This window comes from Corvus brachyrhynchos, unplaced genomic scaffold (genome assembly GCF_000691975.1).
Source record: "Corvus brachyrhynchos isolate BGI_N302 unplaced genomic scaffold, ASM69197v1 scaffold490, whole genome shotgun sequence".
Lineage (NCBI taxonomy): Eukaryota > Metazoa > Chordata > Aves > Passeriformes > Corvidae > Corvus > Corvus brachyrhynchos.
In genome coordinates, this window is record NW_008235774.1 from 1,031,953 (window position 1) to 1,047,728 (window position 15,776).

The 15,776-nt window shown below is 38.5% G+C and overlaps 1 protein-coding gene across 2 annotated transcripts in view; it reads left to right on the plus strand.

Moving 5' to 3' along the window:
- The window catches only part of RBMS1 (RNA binding motif single stranded interacting protein 1), a 71,843-nt gene that overhangs the window by 17,236 nt on the left and 38,831 nt on the right, over positions 1 to 15,776 (plus strand). For both annotated transcript variants that reach the window (XM_017726622.1, XM_008644782.2), the window contains exons 2-3: positions 8,136 to 8,194; positions 10,997 to 11,088. In XM_017726622.1, coding sequence (XP_017582111.1) covers positions 8,136 to 8,194; positions 10,997 to 11,088 — 151 coding nt within the window. The remainder of the gene's footprint in view (positions 1 to 8,135; positions 8,195 to 10,996; positions 11,089 to 15,776) is intronic.

Genomic DNA, 15,776 nt, shown 5'->3' on the forward strand with positions numbered 1-15,776 from the left:
TTTCTTTCTTTTAAATTAACAAAAAAAGCCCTCAAAAACCCTAATGTAAAGATTTTTATACTTACATTTTAAAATCTCTTATTAAATCGATTCTACAGCTGTTGTGTTTTTTCTCAAAGTAGCATCAGTTGAATTCTTCTTGATGCCTGACAGGGCATAGTATGAGAGCCTTCCCCTCCAACTCCAAAAGCATTTTGCTGGGAGGGGGGGTTGTGTGTGTTCATACTTAATGGATTCTTTTTAATATTTTCCCCTCCATGACTGTGTCATCATAGTACTGAAGAAAAACTGCTTTTTCACATACTGCAACATTCTTAATGTTATGAAGTAAAACTAGATAAACATGCCCTTACATTTTCGTTGATTTAAGATTGACAGAGAAAACACCTCTGCAGGCAGTTCTTGGAAGTCTGTTCATTAAGGCTCCAGAAAGCCACATTGGGAAAGCTACTTTAGTGTCAGCTGAAATATTTCTGAAATGTTTAAAATGCCCAGAGACATTAAAACCTAAAGTCTTCCTCAGCTGTGCTGAATGAAAGGACATTGTGCAGTGGGTCTTGCTTTTAGGATAATCAATTTGTCATGCAAAAAGGAGCATACTAATTGGAAAACCTTTGGAAAACGTAATAAAAATAGCTTTGGAATGCTAACGGGGCTCTTTCCCCTTGAATTTCAGTCAGCTTCTGAGGAATGGATAGAGGTTATTCACATCTCTACAAAGCAAGAGCAGAAGGAAGCAAACATTTCCTGATTCTAAAAACATGTCTTCCCTCTCCCCACAGCTTATCTTTCTCTGGATCAGGAAATAACTACTCTTGGAAAAAACAAATTAGGTAGCTGAAAAATAATAATTTCCAAAATCTTTTTTTATGTGTCAATTCACTGTCCATTAGGATTTTGAATTCCTGATTATTTTTATCTCTAAGGAGCATTTACATTTGTGTAGAGCCTGTACACTACAAACCAAATACCTATTCATAAAACAGTTTATCTGTTGAAATGAATATTGTCCAAGAAACTTAGAAGGCATTTGCTCACACTTTACTAAATTGTGTATGTCCATTGTGCAAAGCATCTGCTCCTCTAAGGACAGACAACTGCAAGAGATGAGAGAATATCTGGGCTTGCATCTGGTTTTGCTGCTTTTGATTAGTTCTCAGGGAAATATGGAATTGTAACCTACTGAGCCTGAAGAAAAATATTTGTACCAAAATAATAGTAGTTTGCACTGTGGTGATGTTGGTAATTGCATTGGTAATGATGATGACATACACTGATTCTTATTGAAACAGAAATATACTAAAAGAAGTATGTAAAAGAAGAATTAAACATAGCTTGTGAAGAAAGCTTTGCTGATCTTAATGAAGAGTTTACAGCAGTATATAAGAATATTAATTTGACAGTAAAGCCAAGGTTCTGTGGAGCCTAGGGTATTTTGGGTATTTTAGTTGGGGGATCTTTTTTTTTTTTTTAATTTTACTTTTTATTTTTTAGCACACAGGTCTCAAAAGTATTTACATTAATAAGGAAACTGTAATTTTTGTAATTTTGTAAAAAAAAAAAAACCAGTAGTTGGCTTTTATAATAATAAATTCTAATTTATTTGGAGCTATTCTTTATCTCCCAAATAAAATAATAACAAATGACAATGAGAACTACTTGGATATTTTGAAAATACCATCTTTCTTCTGAAGTACCAAAGTGCCAAAGGGACAATTAGTAAGAAAGGAAGGAACTAGCTTTATGTCAAAACCACTTGATCATTTAACAGCATGTCATCAAAATAACACTTTAATTTAGGTACACAAATAAGTTCTGGTTTGCATATAGTGAAAAATATGGTCTAATGCCTGAAACAGGGCACATCTCAGTTAACCCAGTGCTTGGGTTATCTGATACTAGGAAAGGAGACTTTACTAAACCAAATAAATAGCCAAATCTATAACAATTTCAAAACAGAACTCATACTAAGCTAGATTATCCATACCCATTAATTGGGGAAAAAAAAATAGAAAGAATAACTGCAACTTTTTATGTAATGTTTAATTAAGCACTTAGAATGATTGGTCCAGCTTTTGGTGGTAGATACACCTACTATGTTCTGGTAGAAAACCTTTAGGTGCGTGATGGCCATGAAGCTGCTGAGTTACTCCAAAGAATTTCTCAAAGAACAGTGTGTCTTCCAACAACAGAAAACAAAATACGGACAAAATGTTCTCAGCAATGTTTCCTTCTGCACTAGGGCATAGATGTGGTGAAGAAGAATTTAAAAATGGAAACCATATGGTTTGATTCTGTTCTCCAAACTCAGTATTCTTCTGGATTGAATACATTTCTTTATCAAGTTTTTGTAAGAAATGTTTACCCAAAACTAAAGAGTGGGATCAGAGTAGGCTATCACAAGGACTGGCAGTGTTGTATTGACATTTATTTTCTGAAATTCCCCTTACTGGAAAATTAAAAATTTGATACATAGAGAAACAAAAACTCTCTGTGTTTGTCCAAGCTTAAAAGGGAGCAAGAACTTAAGGTTCAGTACGCGACTTTCCCAAAATGCAGCAGAGACAGGGAAGTATGGGAGCCAGATAAAACTTTTTGTGTTTGGTTTTTGGATCCAGGAGAAAAGATTGATGGCGCTGATTATGTTCCCTTGGCTGTGCTGTTGGCTTAGAAATGCCCTGAACATGGGAAGATCAGTGAGGAACAGGAGCAAGCTGTACCAAGTCAGCTCTTGCTGACAACTCCCTTGACTTTTTCTCGGACCCAGGGAATTTTCTTTGCTCCTTTTGCACCAGGTGTTACAGTGGAACTGGGAACTCCAGCAGAGATTAGGCCTTCCCATGAGCTGTTAGGGCTTTTCCTCTTCAGGTCTCAACTGAGATGAATGGAACAGCTTCCACCCACTCCACAGGCAGGATAGATGGTGGTGTGGTCCTGGCTAGGAAGACCATTGGTTGCACATAAATGTTTTGAGTCATAGTGTTCGAAACAGAATACTCTGTGTTTGGGGAGGTGAGGATCTTACCTTAAAAGTTGCACATCACTGATTTGCAGAAGTCAGTGTTGGTTGTGTGCATTTATTTAAGGTCATACTGAAAGATTTCCTTTCAACTGGAATTTGCTGCATTTAGAGTACATACAAGGTACCCACTGACATGTTGTGTGGTGAATAAGGCAATCCTGAATACGAAAAATTTTTCTTGTTTTTCTTGTTGTCTCTTTTATTTTTAAAGCTGAATTACAGACTAAGCAGGCCCACCTGCTTTTTAGTGTTACAATTAATATATAGGAATTGCTTTGGAAGTATTTGCTTTATGCATTTTCTTTTAGTTATTTACCCTAGTCAAAATTACAATTTATTTTGATGTGGATCTATTCAGCAGCTGCATTATATTTTAGGATTAATTGATCTGGTCTCCCATGTGACCTTCCTTGCTGGATCTGCCTGTTTGTTGTGCTTCCTCCAGTCTTTGAGTCTCCTGGTGAGAATATTGGCTCCCTACCAGAAAATTTTGTGTTCAGCCAGGTTCTCTTTCCTTTCACAATTCCACCTTAAAGTGAATTCATGTACTTGGAGCCACTTACAAGTTATGAAATCCATGTCTGGTTTTACCACGTGATTCTGGATTGTAAAAATAAGAGCATTCCATGAAGGGCAGTGATAAGACGCTAAGATGTAAAAATTAATCTAGAATAAACACAGAAGATATGCAGCATTGTTTCTGCATATCAGAGGAGTTTTGACGGCACTACAGTAATGCAAACTGTAACAGCAGGATCCCTAGGAATGTTCTTTTTACAACTGGAATGGACTTGGGCAAAGGGAGATCACTGTTCATGTTCAATACAAAGTTCTGGACAGTTCAGGATGGAGGACCTAAGCAGCAATAAAAGGTGAGGACTTTCCATGGTAGCAGAGGTCCTTCTGGCGTATTTCTGTCCAAGTCAACATCTTGTGGTAGAGAAATCCTTCACAGCAAAAGCTGGAAGACAGGTTGAAAGTACTGCAAAGGGAAGCTTGGTGGTATGAGGTATATTACATTATGTTGTGGACAAAGATTTGAACAATTCATTCCAGACAAACCTTATCAAGCCTCTTGCTGCCTGTTCTTGCTGTACCTCCCCTAATGCACACACAGATAAGTTCTTTCAACACTCAAAACAGCACTTGGGGCAGAGACTTCAAGCTACTTCATTCCTCATTCCTTGTCATGCTCGTGATGGCGTCTTACCACCCTCACATTTCTACATATGTTCGTTATACTACCAGATGTACAAAGGGAGAAACATAAGTAGTGGTTCAGGTTGATTCATGTACTTAGTTTTCTAAGGACCCTTCTCTTTCAACGTCATGGAGGTTGCCAAAATTAGACTTCAGAGATGTTTTAAATATCAAATGCATCCCTAGCTATTTGCAGTGAATCTGTCGGGATGATTGTTTGCACTGGTTTTGACCATGTTGCTGAACAATATGACTAAAAATATTATGTGGTAATGCTTCGCTTCAAGTCTTCCACTTCAAAGGCATCTAAGACAAAGCTATACTGCAGTGTTTGACATTCATGTTGCCTGGCAGTAGATTTTGGGGCAGCATGAGCAGGTGAGGCTTATTTTTTCATTTCTGCACTAGGAGTATGTAATGAGCAGTAGTGAACATTATCCTATGAAGCAGCTGTACTGCTTTTCTTCCTAGCTTGGTTTTGAACATGTTTCTTCTTTATGTCCTGTCCAGATAGATGTTTGTATTGGTGTTCTGTCCTATAACCATATCTGGTACACTGGGTCACAGGCAGCTGAGCACACCCCTGTTAATCCCATACCCAGTGCACCCTGGCAATTATTTACCTGCCTCTTACTTAAGCCCTCTCTTTCTCAGTGTGTGAGTTGATATTGGTATGAGTGCTGTATAGAAAACAGATACAAAGCTGAAAACATCTTTCCATCTCCAAAGATAATTCAGACTGAAGAATGTGTTAATACCACTCAAAAGGAAAAAAAAAAGAACTCTCTATTGCTGCTGAACACAAATTTGATGCTATTTTTGGGAGAAAAATAACCCACTTAATAAGAAATATCTTGTTGCTTGTCATCAGCCAGATTAGCAGTTATTTTTTAAGACTGGTACTTAACTTAAAAGAAAGCATGTTTTAAAAAACTGTTTCAGCTGAGAGGGAATGAGCAATCGCCAGTCGCTGTAGAAGCAATTCTGCCAGCCATGGGAATAGCGCTCTGCTGTAGGTATGAAATCTCACCAAGCATGCAGTGAGGCTGTGGAGCAGGAGAGGAGCCTCACCAAGTGCCTAAGACAACTACATGTCTATAAGCTTTGAGAGGAATTAGGATCTTCAGGCAAGGCCTAACATCATAGGCATCTTTGGAATACAAATTTTCTCTTGCTTGCTGTAATCCTTTTTGTAGGCAGGCAGTACGTACCAGTTTACATCCTGGCCGGTGTGTTTCATAGCTCATTGATTTCTGCAGGGTATTGATTGCAGTTGCACCCAACAAATGAGCAGTTGGAGACAGGAGCTTGTGTTAAAAGCAGAGTATAAGGACTGTAGAATTCATGGGGAAGTAAAGTTTTTGCGATGGTCATAATTTGAAGGAAGCACTTGGGAGAAACTGCTATAGTAATTCCCCTGGTATCAGAGCACATGCTGGGAACAAGGAGGGGGTGCATCCTGCTGGCCAGGCTCAGAGCAGGTAAACTGCTTTGTGCCTCATGGCATGAGTGGAGAACAACTCACACATGGGAGGGAAAATTGTAGGAGAAATCCTGGCAATTGCTGCTATTGTTATACTGGTTCCCAGTTTGTTCCTGGACTCACACTGCTGAAATTTCTTGGCAGCTTTCCATGGTGGCTGGTTCTTCACAGGAGCCATGCTATCTAGGACAGTACAATAAATCACTAAGCCATCTTGCACAGTGGAAGGTGGTCCATCAAGTTTCTGTAAAGAACAGATGTGCAGACACCCATTCATGGGCTCGTGAGCATCAGTGCTGTGGGCCGGAGCAGTCCAAGCCAGCCCGGGTCCAGCTGGCCGGGTTACTGTGTGTACATAAATACCCAAGGCTGGAGTTCTTCACCACCACCACTTTCTATGCTCTCAAGAACTGAAACAGTAGCAGAGACAAGATCATCCTTCAGGGATTTTTTTCCCACAATAGGCCATGTAGCTCTTCACTCTAAGAAGCTTAGTGAAGCTGATAGGATATGGAGAATGCTGGCTGTCAAATGTCATGCTGGGTGCAAGCACCCTGAGCAGTTTGTCTCTCTCACAGCATGTGCCTTTACTCTGCACTCAGAAAAATACTGGAGAAAATGAGAGAAGTTTTGAGTTAGGGACTATAAAGCTTTCTGAATGGAGTGACGTATTTGGAAAATAAGTAAGGAAGTACTTGCTCCAACTATTACACACAGTTTCTATTGCTTTATTACAGCTTCTAACATGGTAAATTTAAGTATGCACTGATTTTCATTGATGCTTGTATGTTTTTAGGCTATAGATGGATAGTTCTATTTTATATCAGTGTAGATGATCACGGTTTCAGATAAAATAAGGAAGCCACCACCTCATGGCTTGTGTCCCGGGTTTACCCCCTTGCAACTATTTGAAGCCATCCAATAACTCATTGCATAAACAGTAGGGTCTTGAAACTGGTCACAAAGAGTGATAACTACATTGAAACGTGTATTTGAATGCTCTGTGGGGAAAGTACTTTGTAAATAGGCTTTGTCTTTGAATAACTATCACTTTGCAAGTGAACATTTATTTGAATACTTGTAACAAACTAAGCTTAATTTATTAGGCTTCTAATATATTTTGAAGAATTTTTAAGACTAGTACACCTACTGCAGAAATGGAGTTAGTTGACTTTTGACATAATATCTTTTTGAAATTATAGTCACTGTTGAAATTTTATTTAGCAGATAAGATGGCAAAAGCTCATTTTTCCTCAATTCCCCTTTCATATACTGATAACATTTCTCATAATTCTCAGTTCATTTTGGGTTCCTGTACAGTGATAAAGAGCCTCTCAGCAGCCAGTGCATAGATACTTCTGTTAGTGTAATAAGTTACATTACATTCTCAAGTGAAAGCAAACTCCTGTTGCATCATTTCTTTCTTCTGTGCTGAGGGCATCCTAACAAGTGTAGTTGACAAGCAAACAGAGGGGAAGGAGCTTGGGAAACCTTTGCTGCATTTCCAGTCCCACTGTTGATGCAGGCCAGGAGAATTGCTGCTTTTAAATTAAAAGTGGGATTTTTATTCCAAGCGAAATTGCAAGTTTTCACCAGCAGCAATAAATTCTACTCTAAATATGATTAAAATACCTAATTCTGATAAACTTTGCAGAGTGCTTCAGGAACAGCAATTGTTCTTATAGCTGGGATTGCTGTCCTCCTGTTTCCCAAGCTTAGTTGCTCAGATCTCTGTGTGCTCACATTCGGGCTGCATAGCAGACTGGGCTTATCAGGTACTGAGAAGCTGAGAAACTGGCAATAAGAAAATTCTAACTTTCCTGAGGGATGTTTTTGTTTTAGTTGAAATTGTTTATATTTACAGAAATGTGCAGAAATTTTTGCCACCTTTGTTGATCAGTTTTCATAAATCTTGCACTTGTCACTTTCCAGAACAGAGTAATATTAAGTCAGAGGTAATATTTTTGTGTCTGTCAGTTGGGGTTTTGCTGGGGTTTGCTCTTCTTTTTTTTCTCTTTCCATACTGTGCTAGCTAGCAAGCCTAGCACTGACAAGGCAGCTGGTCTGCTTTAACTCATCTATATACTGAGAGAGTCCCAGCTTATGTCTAAAACATGATCTCTTATGCATACCAAGATTTTAACTGCATTGAATTCTTTTCTATAAAGCGCTGTTTTTCTGGCTTGCCCTGTGATTCTGTTGTGCCACTGAGAATATAGGGCAAATAGAACAAGGTTGTGCTTGAAACTGTTGATATTTTTTGTCCTTTCCATCTGTGTAGGGGTTTGCATTCCATAATTATATAATCTATATATTGTTTCATTTTGCGTAGAGTAAAGGGTACTATGATATAAAATAAAGTGATTTGTGTGTCTATTATAATAGGATGTTCTTTTCTCATTTTCCTTACGGATGTGTACTACATTTTAGGTATGGGAAAATTGTATCCACGAAGGCTATTTTGGATAAGACTACAAACAAATGCAAAGGTATGTATATTTTCCTTTATACTGCATTCCCCTGAAAGTCATAACTGATTCTATAAAATACATTAAAGTTGTATTTTAAGTGCTTTTTACCTTTGTTGGTTTGGCTTGGGGTTTTTTTCCCATTCTTATTCCTAAACTAGTTTTATTCTTGCTGGTGGTTGGTGTATTCAACGCATTTGCCTCCAGTGGAGCTGGCAGACAGCCGGTAGCGGTGGCGCAGCAAAGCCAGAGTGAAGCTGATATGCACAGTGCTGGCTGGCAGCTCCCCTCTATTTTAAAAACAAAAATGGAGTTAAAAGCAGCTTTTCCCCTTTTGCCTGGATAAAGTAGGGAAGCTTGCAGATGACCATTCAACTATAACTGAGCATCTTAAAAAATTATACATTGTGGAAATAAGCTCCATTGATTAGTGTAGCTTTAAGCAGCACTTAATTACACGTTCCAGTACTCTAATTGTGTTTTGTTATGTTCGATTGAATGTATTGGGAGCAAAGAGAGGGTTCATTTTCAACAAAGTAATTGCCGCTGGAAAAAAAAATTTGAACTCCTTTAGATAAGCTGGATACATCAGTTCATGGATTTTCATCACTCACTGCAACTGCAGCGATTCCTATCCAAGCATGTTTGTGGTGGGAGAAGGTGTGGTAGCAGACACTGAAATACCAGATTTCAGACTTTCGTTTTTTTACAATTAAGAGGATAATTTCTAAGCAAAGTGAAATACTAAGACAGCTGATTGAGCAGTGTTAATAAGCATAATGCCCATGAATGAGCAGGAAGCTGATAGGCAGAGGGAGGAGAGTTCATCATTAATTAAGACAAAGCTTTTGTGCAGAACTTGGAAGCAGTGCAGGGACATAGCTTCTCAACTCCCCATCTTAAGCAAATTAAACAGGCACTGCAGAATACAAAATTTCTAGAAAAATTTTTCCTAGCTTGTATACAGATGTCGTTGTGACTAAGAAAGAGGAGATACCCTTTTCAATTATTTGAATTAGTTAATGCCTATGATTGCACTTAACTGATTTAGTCTGTCCATCCTGTCAGTTCCTCAAGTGTTCAGTAGTCCTTTCAGTGATACAGAAATTCTCACATTAATTCTTTAAGAGATTTAAGATGACTTTTTCAATACAGAATTTAAAGCTCACTGATGAAAAGCTGGTTGTGATAATATACTGCAAGGTAAGGCTCCAGGGAAGCTCACTGTGTGTCACTGAAATTGCAGTGGGAGCATAAGTAGGCAGAATGCAGATATCTAAGTGGAATTTAACCAAAAGATTGACAGCATCTCTGGCTTTTGCCAGAAAACACACCACGGGATTTAAACTAACTGGAACAAGGAGCACTTGAGTTTCTGTATCATCTGGAAGGTGGCAAAGCCAGCTTTGATGGCATGCTTGGTGTCAGTATGTAACTTTGTATTACACCCTGCAGTGTGTTGGTGATAACCCAGGCTGCCATGGGTGTGGAGAGCTAGTCTGGGGTATGGAAGTTAGTCTTGCCTTGGCAGCACAAAACTTCATATGAACTAATTCACTTTGTTTCATGTCAGGATTTAACAATCCACACCACCACGTGTTACACAAAACAATATGCTGCTTTCTTCAGCTTCTTGGCAGCATAAATAAGCTTGCACTGATGTACAAGGCTGCTTGAGTTGTTTTTCCCAAGTTAAGAGCTTTAAAGCTGATTCAGTTATAACATTAGACAACCTTTTATCGGTATAGATATATTGTAAGAGGATACTAATATATTTTGAAGAAATATTTCCATTTTCTACTCATCCAGAGGTTATTACACTGTTGGTTTTCTCATTTGTTTTCTTTTACCCTGACTTTAACTCTGGAAAGGGATTTTAATACTTGGGCAGTTCATTAGTGGAAAAGAAGGGGGTTGAAAAATGCATAGTGAGGGCTGCAATAACATCTTGTGGAAGTAGCTTTCAAACTGACTGCCTTTTGGTGAGCCTTGAGCCTCTAATTCCCAGGCTGGATTAAAAATCCCAGCCTGTAAGGTCAGTGTCCATTAAGGCCAAGGTATATTGCTGTTTGGACTTCCCGGAATCCCTTAGTTATGTGTTGTTCAGAATAAGAAAAGAGGTCATTGTAAATATATGGAATTTGTTTCAAATGGCATTGAGTTTATTTTAATACTTAAAGATTGCATTATATGGCATAGAAAATGCTTTCAGGACAATTTTTCACATTCTTCTTTCAGTAATAGGAAAAACCATTTGCTTTCACTAAAGCTGGGTTTTCACTCACTTTTAAATTTAACTGTCCTTTATTTATATACAGTGAGATAAGTAATTTACCAAAAATTGGGTAGATATGTTGGGGAGATATATTGGGAGAAATTCCTCTCTCAGTTTTGAATAAACAAAAAGTAACTTAAAGACTTATTTGTTGTTTATTCAAATTGGAATAAGAATTTACTTCAGAAAAATTAGCAGATGATGCTTTACTTGGTGATCTCTGAAATAATCTCTGTTAGAAGTTATATACCAGATAATACAAAGCAAAGCTCTATACTGCTTGTTAGCAATTTGGCCAAAATTCTTATAATGAGTGGGCATGGAAATGGATTTGTTCCACTTGGGCAGATCTCCAACAGTTCAAGGTTAACCTTTCTAGGTTTTTTGGGGGGGTGGAACTACATGAAGAGCTTGAGTTCAAATTGTCCCTCTTCATCAACAAGAAAATTGTTTTAAATAACTGTGCCAGTAGCATGCTTGTTGGATGTGAAGTGTTTGTTTATAAGCTGGTTGATGTCTTGTTAACAAAGTAATGCTTTCTCTTTCAGGTTATGGTTTTGTTGACTTTGACAGCCCAGCAGCTGCTCAGAAGGCGGTTTCTGCTTTAAAGGCCAGTGGAGTCCAAGCACAGATGGCAAAGGTGAGTTAAAATAACCAGCTTAACCAGCTAATTTTTACAATGGGTTGTGAAGGGGAGCAAGCTTGTACATTGGCACAACAAGGGCAGTGTGGAGTTTCCAGTTGCAGAGTCCTTTACAGAGAGCACAATGCTCAAGCCACGTGATTATTGAGGTAATAAAATGGAGACTTATGACTGCCATATCCCAAATAATCTCAACTAATGAAATAAAGAAGCACAATATTGTAAAGTCTCCAAACTGATCTGGTTGCATTTGTCAATTTATTCATATTAGTATTTTCCATCAGCTTCATCAAAGAGAAGTTTAGCAGTCATTTGTAAGATCTACAGCAGGATTAATGAATTGGTTTACAGCACAAAAGTATGAAAGGTTTCATAGATTGTTACTGAGGTTAGAAGCCTTGTAATTTAGGGATGAATTTTTAAGTATACCATGGCAAAATTTAACCTTTGAACTTTGTTTCAGCCCTTCTAGTATATTTTCTGCTAATATAAGTAAAATTTGAATCTGAGCATTCATGATAGATGTCTTAGCCAGCTCTTTGATGACCTATTTCTGCATCAAGGCAAACTCAAGAATTATTGAAAAATAACAGTATGAGAGCTATCTTCTTTTCCTCTAATTTTTAATGAACCTTGCCTCTGAACCAGCTTATTAGCCAAATGTGATCTTCAGAGCAGTGCTCTTTTATGAAATTAGGGAGATGATACATTAGTAATGATATTGTCATGCGTTCTTGTTGGGTCAGATGGCCTGGTTCCAAAAGAGAGCCATAAACACATCTACAAATTTGTTAACCAAAGCAAGTATTACCACCTGCTGATATAATTTTGGTACCTCTTACAGCAAATTTAGTTTTAGTTTGAAAATTATGTTCTAATTAAAAAAACCTAAATTCTAGTAATCTCAGAGGCGTTTTTATGAAAGTAGTCAGCTGCAAATCTAGCAAATCTTTTATAGTTATCCATTAGGTACAGATTTTTTTCAGATGAGATATTTTCCACAGCTTCTCAGCTGAAGAGAACAGTTAAGCTAACAACATAAATGTCTTTGGATGGATTCCAGGGCAACAAAATGGAAACCATATGCTTCATACTTAATGCATGTTTCATTACAGCCGTGACACAAACATACATGCTTACTGGAAAATACTTGGGGTTTTTTTCCTTTTATAAGGTTTTATGTGTGCTTAATTTAATGCCTTTTATTTAATCTTCAGGTTCTAGGTGATCACTTTAAAATATACCCTGTATTTTTCAAAGTTCTGTCTGCCATCTTATGAATATGATATCTAGGTAGGTGGGGCGAAAAGAGATTTTGAAATAATGTAAATTCATTTTCTTAATGAGCTTTGATGTCTGATTTTTTTTCTTGAGTAGATGGAGAAGCTCTAATAATTAACTATAGTAATCTAATTAATAGTTTCTTAATTTTTTTCATAGTATATATTTCTGACTAATTTCCTCTGACAGTTGCAATATTGGTAATACTTCTTTTTGTCAGCATTAATGAAGAAATGTGCACCAAAATATCCTACAGTTTGGGGTATTTTTCTGACCCTGTGTCAAGCATGGTGACCTGTGGGAAACCTGTAACTATGAGGTTTGCCTTCCAGTGAAACTTGTTCTGCTTCTTAACACAGAGAGTGTTTGAATTATTAAAAAGACCAACCCCAAAACCAACCCAATGAACAGTACTGCAACAAACAGTCACTAGTGACTATGAGTTTGAGTGCTTTGATTTTTGTCTATTTTGAGCTGTTGGATTTTTTTTTTTTTTTCCTGGGCAATGGTGTTCTCCTTTTGTCTGAAAAATCCTGTCCCTACTTAGGTGCTCCAAACTGGGAATGGCCGGTTGTCGCGGGTTCGGTTTGTAACCGGGCGGAAACACCAATTTAGTGTAGTGGTTTGGTCCAAAATACTCATTACTGTTTATCTGCTGTGAGATAAGAATTAGGAGAAATGCAAAACAGGCACCAAACTTGAAAGAATATAAAGAAGTTTATTAACAGACCTAAAAGAAGAAAAAAAAATTATACCACCTTCAGAACTCTCCTCCTCCCCCCACCTTCCTCCCTTCTCCCACTGACAATGTAAAAAGACAACCCTTAAGATGTTCAGTTTGTTTACCACTTCCATAATAACCTTGTTCAGTCCATTTAGAAAGAGAAGTCTCTTCTTGCTCATGCTATGAAAACATTATCACAACGAGACAGCCGCCCACTTCCAAATATTGTTCAGTCCATTTAGGAAGAGGAGTCTCTCTGCCTGCGTGTGAGTCCTTTCCCCCGACTTGCAGCTTTTCCCGCAACTGCTTTCGAGGGTCCACTCTTGAAGTTTTTTGGGGTACAATTTTAAGGTTGAGCCGTTCAGAAACAAAAACAGAGGCCCTTCTCCTTCCCTGGGAGCAAAGGGTCTTCATCATCTTCATCGTTAGGACTATCTCTGGGAGCATCTCTAGGAACTGAGGTTTTCTCCTTTCCCATTTGGAGCAAAAGTCCTCATCTGGTTCATCTCTAGGGACTGAGGTTTTCTCCTTTCCCGTTTGGAGCAAAAGTCCTCATCTGGTTCATCTCTAGGGACTGAGGTTTTCTCCTTTCCCATTTGGAGCAAAAGTCCTCATCTGGTTCATCCCTCCCTGTCCAAACTTCTCATGAAATTACAGCTGCGTCAGCATCTGCCTATCTCAGCGCAGGTGCTTTTGCTCACGAGTTGAACACTCCACCCCCCATATCTTCATGAAATTACAACAGGATACTCTGATATATCATAGCTTCACAACAGAATTTCAGCTTTAAGCATCTCCTCTCTCTCTTCCCTCACCCACACGGGGCCCGCAGCCACCTGTCCCAGCGCCGGAAACGAGAGAGAGCTTGGAGGGGGAGTTTGCCTATTCTTAAATGTGGATAACAGAGGTGATCACAACTTTAAGTGGCTTAGAGAATTGTCCATATTCAAACTGGCCAGCTGATAGGTTCTTTCAGTTCCCAGAGGAAACTGTAAGCACCCCTTAGCAAGGACGTCCCTTCTGGGACTATGCTTGCTAGCCTATGACACTGGTCACAGTTGTTTTGGCAAGATTAGTAAATCAGACCCTTCACATGCAAGACACTATAAAAGTTTGTGTATTTATTATTTTATCCTTTTGCATGCAATCACCTGTGCCATGGAGTGGTGGTCCTGCAGTGACACTGCTCAGGCTTGAGCCTTAGTGTCACAGAGAAGGATTTGAGGAGTTTCCTGGCTGGCTGGGCAATCGATTTCCTTACTGACCACTGCAGCTGCTGCAGTTTCAAAGAGGAAATCCATGCCTATTGTCATGATTTATTCATGGAAAGGTGTTGTAATTACTCTGTGCCCAGTGTGTCAGGAGCAGCACAGCTCCTCAGTGCTCTCAGCCTCCCCCCAGATGTGGTTCCTGACCCACAGCAGCTGAAGGGTGAGGAAAATGTTATTGCTGAAGCATGTTCTGACTCTGGCTGCCATAAAGACCTTCTTGCAGTGTCCTGCTTAGCTCTAGTTGGGGGAGTTAAAAATTACATCAGCAAGTTCACCTGCAAATCCTGCTTTAGTGGAAGTGGTTCAGATTTTTATACATTAAAATTTTTGTTGTTTCATAGAGATAACTTCAAATTACAATTATATTATTTTTTAAAATAATAAGTAGTGAACTACATTATTATCATTATTATTATTATTAATATGATTTTCCTATCCACGGGGTAAAAATCATGCTGTATTTTGCAGTCTGCTTCCAAGTTGATCTGACTTGAGAAAAATCCCACTTGCTATGTTTTGCTGCTGCTGAGCAGACTGGGAAGGCCCAGAGCCCAAGATACGGTTTCAGGCCAAATCCTGCCAAATCTGTTCTGGGGAGAACTTCTCCATCACTGTTGCTGGAGAAGTTGAAAAGCTCTGACCATTTTGTTTGTAAAAAAAGTCATGGTTGCTGTCAGAGTGATTCTTCTGAGAGCCCTCTTCACTTCCCACCACCCCACAGGTAAAAGGGAGATAACTCCAAGTTTCTGCATTATTCAGAGCAGACAGAAAGTGACTTTGTGTATAGGGAGATAGATGCACACAGAAAATCAACTATGTCTTGGTGTTTTGAATGAAGATTTAAAATAGTGAGACTCTGTAAGGATGTTTTAGAAATGGTGAGGTGTAAATGCTATGGACATATCAGACACCTAAATTCTCGTAGGCTTTTGACCTTGAGGTTACATAAAACATTCAAGTCACTGCTTACACCAAGTTCTGTCCCATCAAATGGTATTAACTGAATTCACCTGTAGCTACTGAAGCAACTGTTTCAGGTTGAAAGTTGACTTTAATTCTTATTTTCTGGATGTAAACTAATGTGTAAATGTAAAAGGTAAAAAAGAGCTACTAAAGAAGAATGGTTAGTAAAACCCACAGTTCTTCTCATCTTTCTGTCTGGCAAACTTGAAACAGGAAGAGAATCATTGTGTCTGTAGCTCAGATAAAGTCAGCAAGAGAATATCTGTATTATACTGACAGCAATGTAGAAGTGCACAAGCCAGCTAGAACAACAGTCAGCTCAGACTTCACTGAGTGTTAAACAACTCCCTTTCCTGTCATGGCAGTGACATTTGCACAACCAGGCTGTCCATCTCCTGGTAGGTTGATAGATTTCTGAGATAATAGTGAAAGGCGTATATCTACTG